The following is a 22,483-nucleotide window of genomic DNA, read 5'->3' on the forward strand; positions in this document are numbered from 1 at the left end:
ATGATTGTTTGGATTCACAATGTTTGCCTTGAGCATTCTAAGTGGATGGGATTCCTAGAAGATCTTTTGTGTTGATTATGTCATGGAGGAGGAGCCGGAAGAATATATGTGTCTTAGCCTAGTGCCCCTTCTCCAGAGCCCTTTGAAAATAATGTGAGCTTCTGAGTACCCATGCATTATCCACTTGTACATTAGCATAGATGAGTTTCCTTGTACTTTGTTGATAAGACCATTTATGATCCATGAATAACTAACCACGAAGACATCTACTTTTTATTTGATATGGTATGGTCCAGAACACATATCCATATGAAGAAGAAGGATTGGAGTGCGGGCTTTTGGTGGACGACCACCACTGAGGACATTTTTTTTCAATAAAAAAGCTCATCTAAAAGTTTTCGAATCATTTCCATGGAAACTTGTATGTGTTCCGCATGAACGTGTGATAATTCGTTTACAAAATTGTGATTTGTAAGCTGCTGTAAAAGAAGAAAAACCAGCCCAACAACAAAAGTACAAAATTCTCGCCCAAGAAAATACAAAATTCCGGCCCAAACAAGACAAAAACAAATTCCAGTCCATTTTGGAAATATGTATTTCTCTTTTTTCTGCATGCCATGTGTGAAAGTATAATGTTATGAAAAATTGCGTATACATGGTATACATGTGTATGTGTTGACATAAAATTTCGAAAAAAATCATGCTGTGGACATTTGTATTTTGAAAACGTCCACCGTGGTGGTTGACCACCATTAGCATTTTTCTAGAAGGATTGTTGGTACCAAAAACCTAGTAAGCATGGAGAGCTTAGGTGTTACTAGCTGCAAGCTATTTTCCATGGTTTACTGCAGTCGCTGCCTCCAATTCTGGCCTGATTGGAGAGACATGACCATCATTGTCTTTCTCTTCTTGTATTCCATGCTGATGATCCATTTCATGTCAAACACCCAAAGTCCACTTCGACGTAGCTGCGTGGGAGACTAAAACATGCATCCAAATCCAGAATGAAGGCGGGGAACACACGAGCTTGCACATCCACCACTGACGAGGAATAAAACCATTGTTGATTTTTATTTTTATTTGTACGAGGGATTGGTAAATTGTTAATTTGGCTTCAGCATATTATGAGGCTATGAGCTGAATACTAGTCTATAATTTTGGTCATACGACTAACAGAAGTTGGAATAGCATGCAGCATGCATGCATATAATAAATCTGAAAATTAAAAATAGCATCATGCCTGCATATGTATTCTGAACGCCACAAGAGGTCAAAGGTCAAGGAACCGCGGCATATACATCCCAACCTCCGCACATATGCTTTCTCCGTGGTCGAGCGGATACGACTTTTGAATGAAGTTATAAACACGAGTCCCATCGTCGTCCAGGTTAAAGCGAGAGATCAATTAGCTTGCTAGGCAAATTTAAACATAGATAGAGTACATTCGAACGGTGAGAGAGCTCTCCATGTGGAACACGACCTTCAGCTCTCCATGGTCCTTTTTTTTATCCGCATGAAGGGTTATGAAGTCCACATTTTGAGGTATCCACAAATTTGAATGAAGCGGTTATGAAGTCCACATGATGTACGCCCACATTTTGAGGGATCCGCAAATTTGAATGAAGCGGTTATGAAGTCCACATGATGTACGTCCGTACATCCTTCTATAAATACATAGCCCGGCCGGCCATACCACTATCCCATCCCTTCCTCGCCTCCTCCATCCGCAGCACCCTCTCCATCATCTGCTTCGTCTCCGGCCGCCAGCAGGCCGGAGCAACATGAAGCTCCTTCCGACCGTCTTCCTTCTCCTCCTCGTCTTCCTTGCATTGGATGGTACGTGCATTATCAACTACTGCCTTGTTTTTCCCTATCCGTATGCTACTTCAATCTCATTGAGTAATTCAACTCATGTTCTGCCTGCGTCCACGAATGTACTGACATGATCGACCTATCCTGACAGATGTGGAGGCCCGAGGCACACCTAGGGCTCATCGTTCCAATCACCAGTGCTCCAGCATGTTCGTCTTCGGCGACGACTTTGTCGACAACGGCAACGTTCCCAACATCGTTGGCGAGAAGACGTCGCGGCAGTGGAGCTACCCGTACGGCTCTTATCGCAGCTCCAATTGGTCTGGCGCTCCTGTTCCAACAGGACGCTTCTCCAACTACCGGATGCAATCAGATTTTATCGGTATGTGTAGAATCTATAGTATTTATCCATAGCTAATGAATTGAATTTTTAGACTACTGCTAGTGTGTTATATATGACATGTATCATTATACATCTATGTGCATCCAAAATAATCTATCATATCTATTGCGTTGTCCATGCAGCAAGGATGTTGGGCCTCGCTGAAGCCCCTCCAGCGTACGAGCTCACATCAGACCAATCTTGCGACTCATCTGGCATGACCTTCGCTGTTGGCGGCGCTGGTGTCTTCAAGGTGACGTCGACGGCGAAGAAGGTGCCGACCCTTGCTGCACAGGTTCAAGCTTTCAAGAGGCTAGTCAACGACGATGTCATCTCAACACGACAGCTTCACCACTCGGTCGCACTCATCGCCATCTCCGGCAATGACTACATGAGCGGCTCCGAGGCCAATAATGTATTCTACTCAAGCTTCGATGATGTAAGTAGTACATACTCTGGCATACAAATTAAACCATCAATTAATATATCGATCTCCACTTTACTAATTAACTTTTCGTGGATGCAGCTCGATACTTACATAGGAAACGTGGCGACTGAGATCCTAGATAATGTGGCGCAGCTGCAGATGCTTGGTGTGAGAAAGGTTCTAGTAAATAACTTGCATCCCATTGGTTGCATGCCTTCACAGACTAGTTCGAACAACTACACCACATGTGACCTTCTGGGCAATTATGGCGCATCGGTGCACAACAAGTATCTAAATCAAATGATCGGAGAAAGGGACAACGTCCACATACTAGACCTCTACTCTGCCTTCACCGACATCGTGAATCACGCCCCTGGTAAGTGTGGATGTTGTAAGTCAAATCTGGTTTCTAATGTGTCAATTCATCTATGTAACTATTTTTTTTTCGTGCATGCAGGTGAAGGGTCGGATCGGTCCAAGGACTTCAAGCGCAAGCTGACCCCGTGTTGCGAGAGTTCCTATGAGGGAGGGTACTGTGGAGAGCGTAGCAGTTCAGGGAAGCACCTCTACGACCTATGTGATAATCCCGACAAGAGGTTCTACTGGGACGAGGCACACCCAACACATGCTGGGTGGGAGGCAGTAATGGAGGCGCTGGAGCAACCTTTGATGGAATTTCTCGATCAGGACTATGTTCCATGATGCCTTGTATTTTTGGCAGAAGCTTGATTAATTGATAGTTTTGGTGCCGTATCTTTTAGGTTAGCATTATATACAGTATGCGTATTTAGGGGTGAGCTTCAGAGGTATTATTTCGTCATGTTTAGCTGAACTTTTAGTCTAGTAGTAGCCTTTATAGGTGAACTTGTTCCAAATTGCTTAATGTCTCGTATCCCATGTGAGATTAGAAATAAGGTCGTATATATGGTGAATCTACTGCGCATGCATGCTTTTGACCAACGTCCAACGACGGCATACGTCCTCTAATATCTTTATTATTGTGTTCATTGTTCGGCTGGTTGATTTATATAGTACATGGCCATGCACTTTGTAGCAAGATACTAGTACAAAAGAGGGATAAAGTAAATAATTCATCAGGAAATGTGCATGCATGCTCGACAGGAAAACTGACGGCACATCAAAGATGTGTATTTGGCAGTTTGAGAGGCCAACACACATGATGTCATACACATGTATCACCTTTTTTCATTCAAAGACAACCTGCTTAATTCGACTACAGTCATATATACATTCTTGACTGCTACAGTATATATGTAAAATAGATGTTTTTGCTTTGTCTGAAACTTTGATGATGTTGTTGCTGGTGGTTTTATCGCCGTCAATCAAAGATACACTATTCACAAATTTAAGATGTTCTAACTTTTTTTCTGATTCGGATGTCTATAGACACGTTTTAGGGAGTATTATATATATCCAATGTTTTGCATGGGCCTTGTCTATTTATCAATCACTAATAATCTTGATACATACAAAACTGACAGCGGGACATTCGAAGCTGAATATCACATCATGAAAAGGTGAAGCCTAGCAATGTACATACAATAGTTATTACTAGCTGAGAACCAGCAAAACCCTTTTTTATTTGTTTGGTAACATGAAGTTTTTAAATGGGTCCCAATCCATGTTTTCAACGGGGTGTAACTGTACGTTTTCAAAGCGGGTCACATTTGCAAGTTTTCAAGGGGGGCACAACTGCATTGTTTTCAAATGAGGTCGCAATTACAAGTTTTTAAGGGTGGTCACAACCACAAGTTTTCAATGGGTTCACAAGTGTAGTTTCAGTTGGGTCACAAGTGCATGTTTTGAGATCGGAACTACATGTGTTTCAAATGGGTCGCAACTGTAAGTTTTCAAATGGGGTCGCAATTGCATGTGTTCAAGGGGGCCACAACTACAAGTTTTCAAAAACTACAAGTATTCAAGTGGGGTTGCAACTGCATGGGTTCTAGGGGGGGGGGGTTGTTGGGTTTCGTAGTAATTTCAAAAAATTTCCTACGCACACGCAAGATCATGTGATGCATAGCAACGAGGGGGAGAGTGTTGTCTACGTACCCAACGCAGACCGACTGCGGAAGCGATGACACGACGTAGAGGAAGTAGTCGTACGTCTTCACGATCCAACCGATCAAGCACCGAAACTACGGCACCTCCGAGTTCGAGCACACGTTCAGCTCGATGACGATCCCCGGACTCCGATCCAGCAAAGTGTCGGGGAAGAGTTCCGTCAGCACGACGGCGTGGTGACGATCTTGATGTACTACTGCAACAGGGCTTCGCCTAAACTCCACTACAGTATTATCGAGGTATATGGTGGCAGGGGGCACCGCACACGGCTAAGGAATAGATCACGTGGATCAACTTGTGTGTCTAGAGGTGTCCCCTGCCTCCGTATATAAAGGAGTACAGGGGGGAGGCTGGCCGGCCAAGGAGGAGGGCGCAGGAGAGTCCTACTCCCTCTAGGAGTAGGATTCCCCCCCCCCCAATCCTGGTTGTAGGATTCGCGGAGGGGGAAAAGAGGAGGAGGGGGCCGGCCACCTCTCCTAGTCCTAATAGGACTAGGGGAAGGGGGAGGCGCGCAGCCCATCTAGGGCAGCCCCTTCTCTTTTCCACCAAGGCCCACTATGGCCCATATAGCTCCCGGGGGGTTCCGGTAACCCTCCCGGTATTCCGGTAAAATCCCGATTTCACCCGGAACACTTCCGATATCCAAACATAGGCTTCCAATATATCAATCTTTACGTCTCGAACATTTCGAGACTCCTCGTCATGTCCGTGATCACATCCGGGACTCCAAACAACCTTCGGTACATCAAAATGCATAAACTCATAATATAACTGTCATCGTAACCTTAAGCGTGCGGACCCTACGGGTTCGAGAACAATGTAGACATGACCGAGACATGTCTCCGGTCAATAACCAATAGCGGGACCTGGATGCCCATATTGGCTCCTACATATTCTACGAAGATCTTTATCGGTCAGACCGCATAACAACATACGTTGTTCCCTTTGTCATCGGTATGTTACTTGCCCGAGATTCGATCGTCGGTATCCAATACCTAGTTCAATCTCGTTACCGGCAAGTCTCTTTACTCGTTCCGTAATACATCATCTCACAACTAACATATTAGTTGTAATGCTTGCAAGGCTTATGTGATGTGTATTACCGAGAGGGCCCAGAGATACCTCTCCGACAATCGGAGTGACAAATCCTAATCTCGAAATACGCCAACCCAACATCTACCTTTGGAGACACCTATAATGCTCCTTTATAATCACCCAGTTATGTTGTGATGTTTGGTAGCACCCAAAGTGTTCCTCTGGCAAACGGGAGTTGCATAATCTCATAGTCATAGGAACATGTATAAGTCATGAAGAAAAGCAATAGCAACATACTAAACGATCGGGTGCTAAGCTAATGGAATGGGTCATGTCAATCAGATCATTCAACTAATGATGTGACCTCGTTAATCAAATAACAACTCATTGTTCATGGTTAGGAAACATAACCATCTTTGATTAACGAGCTAGTCAAGTAGAGGCATACTAGTGACACTTTGTTTGTCTATGTATTCACACATGTATTATGTTTCCAGTTAATACAATTCTAGCATGAATAATAAACATTTATCATGATTATAAGGAAATAAATAATAACTTTATTATTGCCTCTAGGGCATATTTCCTTCAGTCTCCCACTTGCACTAGAGTCAATAATCTAGATTACACTGTAATGATTCTAACACCCATGGAGCCTTGGTGTTGATCATGTTTTGCTCGTGGAAGAGGCTTAGTCAACGGGTCTACAACATTCAGATCCTTATGTATCTTGCAAATCTCTATGTCTCCCACCTGGACTAGATCCCGGATGGAATTGAAGCGTCTCTTGATGTGTTTGGTCCTTTTGTGAAATCTGGATTCCTTTGCCAAGGCAATTGCACCAGTATTGTCACAAAAGATTTTCATTGGACCCGATGCACTAGGTATGACACCTAGATCGGATATGAACTCCTTCATCCACACTCCTTCGTTCGCTGCTTCCGAAGCAGCTATGTACTCCGCTTCACATGTAGATCCCGCTACGACGCTTTGTTTAGAACTGCACCAACTGACAGCTCCACCGTTTAATGTAAACACGTATCCGGTTTGCGATTTAGAATCGTCCGGATCAGTGTCAAAGCTTGCATCAACGTAACCTTTTACGGTGAGCTCTTTGTCACCTCCATATACGAGAAACATATCCTTAGTCCTTTTCAGGTATTTCAGGATGTTCTTGACCGCTGTCCAGTGATCCACTCCTGGATTACTTTGGTACCTCCCTGCTAAACTTATAGCAAGGCACACATCAGGTCTGGTACACAGCATTGCATACATGATAGAGCCTATGGCTGAAGCATAGGGAACATCTTTCATTTTCTCTCTATCTTCTGCAGTGGTCGGGCTTTGAGTCTTACTCAATCTCACACCTTGTAACACAGGCAAGAACCCTTTCTTTGCTTGATCCATTTTGAACTTTTTCAAAACTTTGTCAAGGTATGTGTTTTGTGAAAGTCCAATTAAGCGTCTCGATCTATCTCTATAGATCTTAATGCCCAATATGTAAGCAGCTTCACCGAGGTCTTTCATTGAAAAACTCTTATTCAAGTATCACTTTATGCTATCCAGAAATTCTATATTATTTCCAATCAGTAATATGTCATCCACATATAATATCAGAAATGCTATAGAGCTCCCACTCACTTTCTTGTAAATACAGGCTTCTCCAAAAGTCTGTATAAAACCAAATGCTTTGATTACACTATCAAAGCGTTTATTCCAACTCCGAGAGGCTTGCACCAGTCCATAAATGGATCGCTGGAGCTTGCACACTTTGTTAGCTCCCTTTGGATCGACAAAACCTTCTAGTTGCATCATATACAACTCTTCTTCCAGAAATCCATTCAGGAATGCAGTTTTGACATCCATCTGCCAAATTTCATAATCATAAAATGCGGCAATTGCTAACATGATTCGGACAGACTTAAGCATCGCTACGGGTGAGAAGGTCTCATCGTAGTCAACCCCTTGAACTTGTCGAAAACCTTTCGCGACAAGTCGAGCTTTGTAGACAGTAACATTACCATCAGCGTCAGTCTTCTTCTTGAAGATCCATTTATTCTCAATTGCTTGCCGATCATCGGGCAAATCAACCAAAGTCCATACTTTGTTCTCATACATGGATCCCATCTCAGATTTCATGGCTTCAAGCCATTTTGCGGAATCTGGGCTCATCATCGCTTCTTCATAGTTCGTAGGTTCATCATGATCTAGTAGCATGACTTCCAGAACAGGATTACCGTACCACTCTGGTGCGGATCTCACTCTGGTTGATCTACGAGGTTCAATAGTATCTTGTTCTGAAGTTTCATGATCATCATCATTAGCTTCCTCACTAATTGGTGTAGGTGTCACAGAAACTGGTTTCTGTGATGTACTACTTTCCAATAAGGGAGCAGGTACAGTTACCTCGTCAAGTTCTACTTTCCTCCCACTCACTTCTTTCGAGAGAAACTCCTTCTCTAGAAAGTTTCCGAATTTAGCAACAAAAGTCTTGCCTTCGGATCTGTGATAGAAGGTGTATCCAATAGTTTCCTTTGGATATCCTATGAAGACACATTTCTCCGATTTGGGTTCGAGCTTATCAGGTTGAAGCTTTTTCACATAAGCATCGCAGCCCCAAACTTTCAGAAACGACAACTTTGGTTTCTTGCCAAACCATAGTTCATAAGGCGTCGTCTCAACGGATTTTGATGGTGCCCTATTTAACGTGAATGCGGCCGTCTCTAGAGCGTATCCCCAAAATGATAGCGGTAAATCAGTAAGAGACATCATAGATCGCACCATATCTAGTAAAGTACGATTACGACGTTCGGACACACCATTACGCTGTGGTGTTCCGGGTGGCGTGAGTTGCGAAACTATTCCACAATTTTTCAAATGTACACCAAACTCGTAACTCAAATATTCTCCTCCACGATCAGATCGTAGAAACTTTATTTTCTTGTTACGATGATTTTCAACTTCACTCTGAAATTCTTTGAACTTTTCAAATGTTTCAGACTTATGTTTCATTAAGTAGATATACCCATATCTGCTTAAATCATCTGTGAAGGTGAGAAAATAACGATATCCGCCACGAGCCTCAATATTCATCGGACCACATACATCTGTATGTATGATTTCCAACAAATCTGTTGCTCTCTCCATAGTACCAGAGAACGGTGTTTTAGTCATCTTGCCCATGAGGCACGGTTCGCAAGTACCAAGTGATTCATAATCAAGTGGTTCCAAAAGTCCATCAGTATGGAGTTTCTTCATGCGCTTTACACCGATATGACCTAAACGGCAGTGCCACAAATAAGTTGCACATCATTATCAACTCTGCATCTTTTGGCTTCAACATTATGAATATGTGTATACTACTATCGAGATTCAATAAAGAATAGACCACTCTTCAAGGGTGCATGACCATAAAAGATATTACTCATATAAATAGAACAACCATTATTCTCTGATTTAAATGAATAACCGTCTCGCATCAAACAAGATCCAGAATATAATGTTCATGCTCAACGCTGGCACCAAATAACAATTATTTAGGTCTATATTAATCCCGAAGGTAGATGTAGAGGTAGCGTGCCGACTGCGATCACATCGACTTAACCGTTTCCCATCGCGCATCGTCACCTCGTCCTTAGCCAATCTTCTCCGCAGTCCCTGTTTCGAGCCCACCCTCGAGCTAACTTAGCCCAACTCTTCCGACTATGACTGCACCAGGTAACGTCCCTAGTATATGCGAGCATGGCAAATACTCCACCGCGCACCACTAAAGAAGCGCACCCATCTCCATAGGATCACCTTCATTTGGCAGCTCCTGTTGCAACTCTCACGACGGGCTTTCTATGTACGCTAGCATCCATCCATAACAATGAATCACATAATAGCCGGTTCATCGTGTCAGCTCTTTCCAGTCCTTCCTCACTTTACTTATCACGCCAAGATACTTGAGGCAGTTCCGCTTATCCAGTGCACCGCCAGAGTACTAGCTTGCAGTAAGCCAAGTCACTTCCACCGGTCGTAGTCATGCGCTCACCGTGCTCGCAGTTACCTGTGGCTGTTCTTATCTCATTGAGCAAGTCACCAACAGGCCTTGCTGATCTCCTTCTCTCTGGAGGTGCCGCCATATCTGCGTCTTTTGCTCTTTTCGTAAGAACTCTACAGGTTCGTGTTGTTAACTCATCACACTTAGAGTTAATTGTCCTTTCTCTAGAGATGCTCTTCGTCTAGCACCGAACCGAGCTTTCTAGACATCCCGCGGCTGATGAGTTCTCTGCGCGTTACAGTTCTCTGCCTTCAAACTCTTGCATGATGACCTTGTTGCACCACCGTCCGCAGGTCCTGTGCTATCTTCACCCCTGACGCGGTCGGATAGAGGTCGCGCCTTCGTGATTGCGAGAATTTCCTCGCTTCCATTGACACACACCACACACCGCACATGGTCATCTTTCACTGGGAGGAATGACATCTCGCGAGCAACTTTGAAACTCAGGCTGAAACTTATTATACCCGTTCCTCAGTACATATTCTCTCGATCGTATCCACTCTTGCGCAAGATTAGCTCGGGCTTCTTTCCGCCTATTCTTTGCCACGGCTACTCATCGGAAACCATCGGGTCATTTGGCATGACTTTCACATTATACTCCTCACCCACAGGTTCTGCGCCTCCTGGTCATGCACTTTCAGATTTATCCGAGATTACATTTTTCGGCACAACTCACATTCACCTTGGACTATTCATTATCTACGATCCAAGGTGCTCCATGACTGATTACCATTACAGCGTCTGATTACGTCCCTCCGAGGTTGCTTCAATAGTTCTCGCAAGCGCCAGAGGCGTCTTCACATCGGTGAGCACACGTATCCACGTAAGTGCGATTTCCGCTCTCTATGCGTCGACCCATGCACACCCTTGACAGTTCAAACGCGTCCAGGATGGGTTCGCGTCACTTCGAACCATGCAGGGGCCTGGCAACGCCACCAGACCGAGGTATGCTATCACAGATGTATCGTTTAAGACTCCTTTCGGCAGATGTCACTAGTAACATATGACGCTAATTCGGATCCTCATAGTTTACTCGTGACGGCCAGGTACAGGCTCACAAGACTACCGAGTCACATTCTGTGCGCATTAACTCGTCTTATTGGGGCTATTCATTGCTTAATCACAGAAGAACCGCCATTTGAAAACTCACAAGGAGAACCCCGCTACCGAGGCCATCCTAAGTCTATCACAGTCAATTCTCTGCTGAGGACACATGACGCTAGTATTAGATTCTACAGCGCGACTTCACTTAATTCATGACGTAGATGCACTCTTACAGGTCAGATTCAACGCACTGCGATAGAGACCGTCTTACAGGCTACATGCCCACTTAGATAGATTCAGTTGCCCGCTGTCACATCCACTTACGGTGGATATCTGGACAGAGTGATCGGTACAATTGCCGAACATTCATAGATTTCCCTCCTATATGTATAGGGTCCGCTATCTGCGGACGCGCTGAAGAGTGGCACCGGAAGTCCTCTACTCACGTGATTATCGATCCATGTGATCATCACGTGAGATGGAGTAGTTCATTGGTGAACATCACTATGTTGATCATATCTACTATATGATTCACGCTCGACCTTTCGGTCTCCGTGTTCCGAGGCCATATCTGTATATGCTTGGCTCGTCAATTATAACCTGAGTATTCCGCGTGTGCAACTGTTTTGCACCCGTTGTATTTGAAAGTAGAGCCTATCACACCCGATCATCACGTGGTGTCTCAGCACGAAGAACTTTCGCAACGGTGCATACTCAGGAAATTGGAGAACACTTCTTGATAATTTAGTGAGAGATCATCTTATAATGCTACCGTCAATCAAAGCAAGATAAGATGCATAAAAGATAAACATCACATGCAATCAATATAAGTGATATGATATGGCCATCATCATCTTGTGCCTGTGATCTCCATCTCCGAAGCACCGTCATGATCACCATCGTCACCGGCGCGACACCTTGATCTCCATCGTAGCATCGTTGTCGTCTCGCCAATCTTATGCTTCTACGACTATCGCTACCGCTTAGTGATAAAGTAAAGCATTACATCGCGATTGCATTGCATACAATAAAGCGACAACCATATGGCTCCTGCCAGTTGCCGATAACTCGGTTACAAAACATGATCATCTCATACAATAAAATTTAGCATCATGCCTTGACCATATCACATCACAACATGCCCTGCAAAAACAAGTTAGACGTCCTCTACTTTGTTGTTGCAAGTTTTACGTGGCTGCTACGGGCTTAAGCAAGAACCAATCTCACCTACGCATCAAAACCACAACGATAGTTTGTCAAATAGACTCCGTTTTAACCTTCGCAAGGACCGGGCGTAGCCACACTTGGTTCAACTAAAGTTGGAGAGACAGTCGCCCGCAAGCCATCTATGTGCAAAGCACGTCGAGGGAACCGGTCTCGCGTAAGCGTACGCGTAAGGTTGGTCCGGGTCGTCTCGTCCAACAATACCGCCGAACCAAAGTATGACATGCTGTAGGCAGTATGACTTGTATCGTCCACAACTCACTTGTGTTCTACTCGTGCATATAACATCAACATAAATAACCTAGGCTCGGATGCCACTGATGGGTTTCGTAGTAATTTCAAAATTTTCCTACGCTCACGCAAGATCATGTGATGTATAGCAACGAGAGGGGAGAGTGTTGTCTACATACCCACGCAGACCGACTGCGGAAGCGTTGACGCAACATAGAGGAAGTAGTCGTACGTCTTCACGATCCAACCGATCAAGTACCGAAACTACGGCACCTCCGAGTTCGAGCACACGTTCAGCTCGATGACGATCCCCGGACTCCGATCCAGCAAAGTGTCGGGGAAGAGTTCCGTCAGCACGACGGCGTGGTGACGATCTTGATGCACTACAGCAGCAGGGCTTCGCCTAAACTCCGCTACAGTATTATCGAGGAATATGGTGGCAGGGGGCACCGCACACGGCTAAGGAATAGATCACGTGGATCAACTTGTGTGTCTAGAGGTGCCCCCTGCCCCCGTATATAAAGGATAGAGGGGGGAAGGCTGGCCGGCCAAGAGGGAGGCGCAGGAGAGTCCTACTCCCTCTAGGAGTAGGATCCCCCCCCCAATCCTAGTCGGAATAGGATTCGCGGAGGGGGAAAAGAGGAGGAGGGGGCCGGCCACCTCTCCTAGTCCTAATAGGACTAGGGGAAGGGGGGAGGCGCACAGCCACCTTGGGCTGCCCCTTTCTCCTTTCCACTAAAGCCCACTAAGGCCCATATAGCTCCCAGGGGGTTCCGGTAACCTCCCGGTACTCCGGTAAAATCCCGATTTCACCCGGAACACTTCCGATATCCAAACATAGCCTTCCAATATATCAATCTTTACGTCTCGGCCATTTCGAGACTCCTCGTCATGTCCGTGATCACATCCGGGACTCCGAACAAACCTTCGGTACATCAAAATGCATAAACTCATAATATAACTGTCTCCGTAAGAGCCCGATTTTTTTTTTTTTTTTTTTGTTTTTTTTTTTTTTTTCTTATAACTGTCATCGTAACCTTAAGCGTGCGGACCCTACGGGTTCGAGAACAATGTAGACATGACCGAGACACGTCTCCGGTCAATAACCAATAGCGGTACCTGGATGCCCATATTGGCTCCTACATATTCTACGAAGATCTTTTATCGGTCAGACCGCATAACAACATAAGTTTGTTCCCTTTGTCATCGGTATGTTACTTGCCCCGAGATTCGATCGTCGGTATCCAACACCTAGTTCAATCTCGTTACCAGCAAGTCTCTTTACTCATTCCGTAATACATCATCCTGCAACTAACTCATTAGTTGCAATGCTTGCAAGGCTTTAAAGTGATGTGCATTACCGAGAGGGCCCAGAGATACCTCTCCGACAATCGGAGTGACAAATCCTAATCTCGAAATACGCCAACCCAACATCTACCTTTGGAGACACCTGTAATGCTCCTTTATAATCACCCAGTTACGTTGTGACGTTTGGTAGCACACAAAGCGTTCCTCCTTCATAATCTCATAGTCATAGGAACATGTATAAGTCATGGATAAAGCAATAGCAACATACTAAACGATCGGGTGCTAAGCTAATATAATGGGTCATGTCAATCAGATCATTCAACTAATGATGTGACCTCGTTAATCAAATAACAGCTCTTTTGTTCATGGTTAGGAAACATAACCATCTTTGATTAACGAGCTAGTCAAGTAGAGGCATACTAGTGACACTTTGTTTGTCTATGTATTCACACATGTATTATGTTTCCGGTTAATACAATTCTAGCATGAATAATAAACATTTATCATGATTATAAGGAAATAAATAATAACTTTATTATTGCCTCTAGGGCATATTTCCTTCAGTATCACTATCTCACTAGTTCCTTTGTGAGGAGGCAAAAGAAAGATATGTTATTACTAGAGAGGAGGCAGATGAGTACGAGAGGAGGGCGGAGGCCGCTCGTCGCCACGCTGCAGCTCAGGAGGCGATAGCCGCTGCATCGCAGTATGACCCCAACTATTACTATGGATATCCGCCAGGCCAGCCGTGGCCATAGACCAACTTAGGCCAAAAGCCTAAGCTTGGGGGAGTACGTATTTCCCACCGACATTACATTCATGTTCACACACTCATTGCTAGATGTCGGTGCTCATACTTTTTCATTGTATCATCCATGCTAGTTTATTTCCCTTTTTATGCTTTCTTCTTGTGTGCTTTATAAAACCTTAAGAAAAACCAAAAAAAATTAGTTGTAGCTTTTAATTAGTTTACTTTCCATGCTTGTAGTAGTAATTAAAAAGAAAACCCCAAAAGATTTCCTGTTCTTCTTTTGCTTGTTGGGAGCTTTCCCATGTAAATAGTTTTATTTCTTTTCTTTTCTTTGGGGGTCGATAGGAGAAGACCATAATTAAATTGTTGAAGCGGCTCTTATATGCATTATTGTTGATATGACAAAAGAGCCCATATTGCCTTGTCTTCTCCTGTTTATTGAATGCTTGCAGATTCCAGCTTAGTCCAATGCATGTGCACTCTTATTATTATCCACATCATTGGGTCGTGCAAGTGAAAGGCAATAACGATGATTATATGATGGACTAACTGAGATGAGAAAAGCTGGTATGAACTCAACCTCTCTTGTTTTTGTGAATATGATTAGTTCATCGTTCCTGATTCAGCCTATTATGAATAAACATGTTTGCAATGACAACTAGAGATCATAGTTTCTTGTGCCATGCTTGATTAGCTAGGAGCTTATAATGGTTCACCTTGCATGCCAACATGCTATTAAAATGGTTGTGATGTGGTATGATAGGGTGGTATCCTCCTCTGAATTATTTAAGTGACTTGACTTGGCACATGTTCATGCATGTAGTTGAAACAAAATCAGCATAGCCTTCACGATATTTATGTTCATGGTGGATTATATCCTACTCATGCTTGCATTCGGTGTTGATTAATTTTAATGCATGTTCATGACTGTTGTCGCTCTCTAGCTGGTCGCTTCCCAGTCTTTTGCTAGCCTTCACCTGTACTAAGCGGGAATACTGCTTGTGCATCCAATTCCATAAACCCCAAAGTTGTTCCATATGGGTCCATCATACTTACCTATATACGGTATCTACCTGCCGTTCCAAGTAAATTTGTATGTGCCAAACTCTAAACCTTCAAATAAATATCATGTTTTGTATGCTCGAATAGCTCATGTGTCAACTAGGGTTGTCCGTATGTTCCATGTTAGACGGGTTATTCTCAAGAGGAGTGGACTCCACTCCTCACTCACGAGAAAGTGGCTGGTCACCGGGATGCCCAGTCTCATGCTTTATGCAAACTAAATCAAAATAATTGCAAACAAAACTCCCCCTGGGACTCCTGTTAGTTGGAGGCACTCGTTGTTTCGAGAAAGCCATGGATTGATGCTTGTTGGTGGAGGGGGAGTATAAACTTTACCATTCTGTTTGGGAACCGCCTATAATGTGTGTAGCATGGAAGATATCGCCATCTCTTGGTTGTTATGTTGACAATGAAAGTATACCGCTCAAAATATTATTCACCTCTATTTGAAAATTGAGCTCTGGCACCTCTACAAATCCCTGCTTCCCTCTGCGAAGGGCCTATCTATTTACTTTCATGTTGAGACATCATCCTCTTATTAAAAAGCACCAGTTAGAGAGCACCGCTGTCATTTGCATTCATTACTGTTAGTTTACATTGAGTATGACTTGACTGGATCTCTTTTACCATGAATTACAATGTCTAGTCAGTCCCTGATCTTTAAAGGTGCTCTGCATTTATGTTTTGCGGTCTCAGAAAGGGCTAGCGAGATACCATCTTGTTATATCATATTATGATTGTTTTGAGAAAGTGTTGTCATCCGAGATTTATTATTATTGCTCGCTAGTTGATTATGCCATTGATATGAGTAAACACGAGACCTATGTGTTATTGTGAATATGGTTAGTTCATAATCTTTGCTGAAAACTTGAATGCTGGCTTTACATATTTACAACAACAAGAGCAAACAGAGTTTGTAAAAGTTTTTCTTTATCACTTTCAGTTTATCAACTGAATTGCTTGAGGATAAGCAAAGGTTTAAGCTTGGGGGAGTTGATATGTCTCCTTCGTATCTACTTTTCCAAACACTTTTGCCCTTGTTTTGGACTCTAACTTGCATGATTTGAATGAAACTAACCAGGACTGACGCTGTTTTCAGCAGAATTACCATGGTGTTATTTATGTGCAGAAACAAAAATTCTCGGAATGACCTAAAACTTCACGGAACATCTTTTCGTAAATAATAAAAAAGCCTTGCAAAAGATGAAGACCAGGGGGGCCACACCCTAGCCACGAGGGTGGGGGCGCGCCTGCCCCCCTAGGGCGCGCCCCCTACCTCGTGGGCCCCCTGGAGCTCCTCCGACCTCAACTCCAACTCTATATATTTGTTTTCGTGGAGAAAAAAAATCAGAGAGAAGGATTCATCGCGTTTTATGATACAGAGCCGCTGCCAAGCCCTAAAACCTCTCGGGAGGGCTGATCTAGAGTCCGTTCGGGGCTCCGGAGAGGGGAATCCGTCGCCATCGTCATCATCAACCTTCCTCCATCACCAATTTCATGATTCTCACCGCCGTGCGTGAGTAATTCCATCGTAGGCTTGCTGGACGGTGATGGGTTGGATGAGATTTATCATGTAATCGAGTTAGTTTTGTTAGGGTTTGATCCCTAGTATCCACTATGTTCTGAGATTGATGTTGCTATGACTTTGCTATGCTTAATGCTTGTCACTAGGGCCCGAGTGCCATCATTTCATATCTGAACCTGCTATGTTTTCATCAATTATGAGAGTTTTTTATCCTATCTTGCTAGTCTATAGTCACCTATTATGTGTTATGATCCGTTAACCCCGAAGTGACAATAATTGGGATACTTACCGGTGATGACCGTAGTTTGAGGAGTTCATGTATTCACTATGTGTTAATGCTTTGGTCCGGTACTCTATTAAAAGGAGGCCTTAATATCCCTTAGTTTCCGCTAGGACCCCGCTGCCACACGAGGGTAGGACAAAAGATGTCATGCTAGTTCTTTTCCATAAGCACGTATGACTATATTCGGAATACATGCCTACATTACATTGATGAATTGGAGCTACTTATGTGTCACCCTAGGTTATGACTCTTACATGATGAACCGCATCCGGCATAATTCTCTATCACCGATCCATTGCCTACGAGCTTTCCATATATTGTTCTTCGTTTATTTACTTTTCCGTTGCTATTGCTATCATCACTACAAAATACAAAATATTACTTTTGCTATCATTACCTTTTGCTACCGTTACCACTACTATGATATTACTTTGCTACTAAATACTTTGCTGCAGATATTAAGTTTTCAGGTGTGGTTCAATTGACAACTCAGCTGCTAATACTTGAGAATATTCTTTGGCTCCCCTTGTGTCGAATCAATAAATTTGGGTTAAATACTCTACCCTCGAAAACTCTTGCGATCCCCTACACTTGTGGGTTATCACTACCATGGCAAATTATCTTATTTCTTTAACCATATAATTTTTTATAGATACACTGGCAATTATTGAACATGTGGCAAATTTCTCTTTTGTAGCATGATAAATTCCTAAATTTGTCGTGATGCTAGAGAACAAGTTGCCTAAAAAATTATGTGCCTGCGAAAAAATCCTAAATTTTCCATCTTTTTTAAAAGAACAAAATTCTTCAAAATTTGCCATGATGTGCATTGTTTTCAAGAGTGCCATGCTTTATAGAAAAAAACATTAATTACCATGCGAGCATTGCAAAAATTGCCATGTGAATACTACAAATAATTATCAGTGTGTGCTCTTTTAGGAAAATAGCAAAATGTAATTCTGAAATTTGCCGTGTGAGTATTAGAAAAATTGTCATTAGAATTTTTGCCATGTTTTTTTAGGAACCAAAATGTTCCAAACTTGCCATTTTAAGAACAATAGGCTCGTCGGTCGTTTCGATCGCGCTAGATCCCGTCATACATTAAAACTTGTAGAAGATTTATGACACGTTCTTATTTACTTATTTTTGTGGGGAAACTTTTGGTCTATTTATCAACTGTCAAGGTAGTACAAAGAATATCAAAAGTAAAAATTACATCCAGGTCCATAGACCACCTAGCAACGACTACAAGCACTAGAGCAAGCCGAAGGCGCACCACCATCATCTCCACGCCATCACCGCAGTCGGGCAAATCTTGTTGTAGTAGATAGCCGGGAAGTCATCATGCTAAGGCCCTAGTGGACCAACACAGTAGGGAAGCAACCGCATCCAATTATACCTGGCCAAACCTCGGTCCGAACCGGGCTTCGGGCCGGCCTAGCCAAGCCCGAGACAAAAAACCCAGGCCCTGGCCTGGCCGGGCCGTCGGGCCTGGTTTTTAGGCCCGAGCCCAGCCCAAACACATAAAAGCCCGGTGGGCCTCGGGCCTCAGGCCAGGCCCCTTCAGGAAATCGCAAAATCGACGGGCCTGGGCCCAGACCAGCCCGGCCATCGGGCTCAAAATCTAGGCCGAAGCCCGGCCTGGGAGAAGCGTCGGGCCGGGCCGGGTCGGGCTTTTTCAGGCCAGGTCGGGCCGGGCTTCCCATGGGCAGGACTACACCCAATGAAAAGAAGCGTAGATCGAAAGGACCCAACCCTAGACACACAAACATAGACGATCAAAGACTATATCCAAGCGGATCTACTGGAGACAAACGCCGGACGAAACTTTTATTTTTACGAGCATGGCAATTTTTATTATCTGGATTATTTGTAGTAGGTGTGTCAACATAGAATAATCCTGGTGTTTCCAGTCATGTGCCAATGTTGATCATCTCTCCCTGTACGCCTAAGGCCTTGTACAAAGCAACATGCTTAAAAAATAAATTAGTTTTTCTTTAGAAACCGATGCTTATTTATAGAGTATAGACGCTTAATTAGACACCTTTCATGTAGAAATAAGCATTGGTGCTCAAGTAAAACTCATTTTATCTTACTAAGCATCTACCTATGAGCATCTACAGTCGGATACATCATATCCGGACCCTAAAACAGACAGTGAATGGTAGGGATGAAAATGAAGTGGAAAGTTTCCGCTTTTCCGGAGGAAAAATGGAAACTGAGAGGAAATATGAAAACGGAAACGGAAATTTGCAAAACGGAAATGGAAGTGGAATTTTTTATGCGAAAACAGAAACAAAAACGGAACGGTGTTTTCCGGTGGAACAGACGCGGAAACGGAACTTTCCGTTTCTGTGAATATGGAATTTCCGTTTCTACTATAGGCTCATGGATGCTTTGCAGCCCAATTACCAAACAACACACAATGACACAATGAGCAGACTGGATCATTTGAGGACCAACTTTTACTTCCACACACATTCTCAACTAGACACAATACAGAATTGTCATGCATGCACTATTACAATACTACCCTATGTTACCAACACAACCATATTATCATGTAGGCATGTTAAAAATTTCTTAAATTTCTTTGTTTTTTGTGTGTATTTCTCTATGATTCAAGGGGGTTTTAAGTTCTGGTCAACACATCGTTCTGTTTTCGTGTCCGCTCTGTATTCGCTCCGTGTCTGTTTTCGGTAGTATTTGTTTCCGTATTAATTTCCGGGGTTTCCGTATTCATTTCCGCTTCTGCAAAAAATATGAAAACAAATATGATAGCACTCAGTTCCATCCGTTTCCGCTCCGTTTTCATCCCTAGTGCATGGTCACACCTCAAATTTTCGTTTTCACACAATCGGCGCCTCATTTAGCACACCGCAAATTCATACAACGACATACATCATAAACTAGAACATAGCAATCTCAAGAGGTCTCAAGAAATCATAAACTAGAACTACGCTTACATCGTTAACTATGCATTTGGGTGAAACCAAATATCCCTATTGTAATTCAATCATTTTCATCATGTAATATGAAAATGTTCATCATGCGTTACGACTTTTTATGGTTACATGAACATTATCTAAATGTGTGATACTTTTTAAAAAGTGTTCATCGTGTATTAAAAATGTGCATCGGAAAATTTTAAACTAAACCTCGTGTATTCTATAAATTCATTGTGTTTTTCAAAATTATTTGTAGTGTAATTCTAAACCTTTTACCATATATTGAAAAGCATTCATTGTGTATTAAAACATGTATTTTAAAAAGATTCACCATGTATTTAAATGTGCATGATTTATCTCTTTAATAACATTGTACTACTAAAATTATTCATTGTGCATTTAAAAATAATCATCATGCATTAAAAAATGTTCCCCGTGTATTATAATGTGCTCGTCCATGTATCATAAAATGTTTGTATTTTGCCAAGAAAGAAACGGAAAAGGCAAAAAAGACAAATGTTCATCACATGTTTAAAAAATGATCATGGTGTATCAAACAAAATTCAATGTATGTCTTACAAAATGTTCACTCGCATTTAGAGTATGTTTGCTATATTTTTGGGGGAAAAAGTGCGTTCAAACATTTTGACCATGTATTTTGAAAATGTCGGCGTGTATCCTATGAAATGTTCCAACATTTCAAAAATATTCCTCATTTATTTAGAAACATATTTGACATGTCCTTCAAAAATCTTCTCTTCATATCCAATACCCATCTACAACCTAACCTGCAATGCAAATCCTGGTGTGTGTGCCGACATGTCTGCATCTGCCTCCAGCGGCAGCTCTGCTAGCCATGTCTCCGCCACTTTGAGCTCAAGTGCTCTTGCCGCCGGCGGTGTCCAGGCACACTATGTCCCCCGTGTTGGCTCTGCAACCGACGCAGGCGGCGGGAGCGGTGTATCGCATGGAGCCTGGATGCCCGATCGTTCTCTGCTTAAGGTACGTGCTGCTTGTACTTCCTCCATTTCTTTTTACTCCGTGTATAAGATTTGGTCAAAGTCAAACCACACAAAGTTTGATCAAATTTATATGGAAATATATGAACATCTAAAATACTAAAACTATATAGTATGAAAATACATTTCATGACACATTAGGTAATATTGATTTCGTATTGTGAATGTTGATATTTTTTAAGATAAAGTTAGTTAAACTTAACAAAGCTTAACTTTGACCAAACTTTATATGCAGACTAAAAAGAAACGGAGGGAATAGTTCAACTTGACAATCCACCGGCAAAGCGACCAAGGTTGCTGTCTAATCAGTCAGAAAGTCCAAAGAGGCAAAGCAAAGAAGCAATCAAAACCATACCATGGTGAGTCCTGTGTGCCCTCTTACCAGCACCCGCATCCATTTTCTTTTCTTTATTGCAGAACTGATTCCCCTCCCTCTGCTCTATGGAGAAGTCCCAAACTCTGAATTTTGCTATAGATCTAGGGTTCTGGGGTTTGCTGGCGGCGGGGCTGTGGGGTGGGGAGGGGTGGATGCCAGGAGGAAGAACAGAGGATGGTGAGAGGGGCGTGAAACAGCTGGCGGTGTTTTGCCTGAGAAACATAAATTAAAAATGGCCCGCTAAACATCCTAAAAAGAGCTGCTTGGCACAAGAGAATGAAACACGCCTGTTTATGAGCCACGGCCCGCGGCGCACAAATAAGGAAAATAATAAAAATACAAGAAGAACACAAATGAGAAAAAAAAACACGAAAAAATATATAATGATAAATCTCATTCAAATATAAATTACTTACAAAGCGTTTACATAGAAAAAGAAAGGTTAAAGCAGAACAAAAAATTAATATTTCTGCGGGTGAGAAGAAAGAAAAGATTGAAAGAGGAAAAAATATGATAATAACAAGAAAACAAAATGAAAATAAAAAACTTGCTTCGTTGCAGCTTCTCTCCCACATGCGTATAGCCCAGGACAAACAACAAAAAGTGAAGAAAAATACTAGCGTTGAAAAGCCATAGTAGTCATCACAAAGAAAAAAGAAATAAAAAAACTACCACACAAAGGCCCAGCAACATTGCTCACGTAACAAAACCGTCAACAGGAGCGTGAGACAACTGTATACGCACAAATCTCAGCACATTTAATCCAACGGGTATGAAGGTGACTGAGACCCAACTATTTCTCAGCTACTCCCTCTGTTCCAAAATAGATGACCCAGCTTTGGTACAAAACTGGGCCATCTATTTTAGATAAGAGGAAATAGCTTAGAACCAGCAAAACCGAAAAAGATAAGCCGAAAGCCGGGAACTCC

The 22,483-nt window shown here is 42.8% G+C and overlaps 1 protein-coding gene across 1 annotated transcript; it reads left to right on the forward strand.

The window, feature by feature from the left end:
* Positions 1–1,781: 1,781 nt before the first annotated feature.
* On the forward strand, positions 1,782–3,323 carry LOC125524195 (GDSL esterase/lipase At5g03610-like). Its single transcript, XM_048689271.1, has 6 exons — positions 1,782–1,836; positions 1,964–2,194; positions 2,338–2,633; positions 2,721–2,798; positions 2,844–2,997; positions 3,079–3,323. Exons 1-6 carry the CDS (start codon positions 1,782–1,784, stop codon positions 3,321–3,323), a joined length of 1,059 nt encoding a protein of 352 aa, XP_048545228.1.
* The last annotated feature ends 19,160 nt before the right edge of the window (positions 3,324–22,483 follow it).

This window comes from Triticum urartu, chromosome 7 (assembly GCF_003073215.2).
Source record: "Triticum urartu cultivar G1812 chromosome 7, Tu2.1, whole genome shotgun sequence".
In the NCBI taxonomy this organism is placed as follows: Eukaryota; Viridiplantae; Streptophyta; class Magnoliopsida; order Poales; family Poaceae; genus Triticum; species Triticum urartu.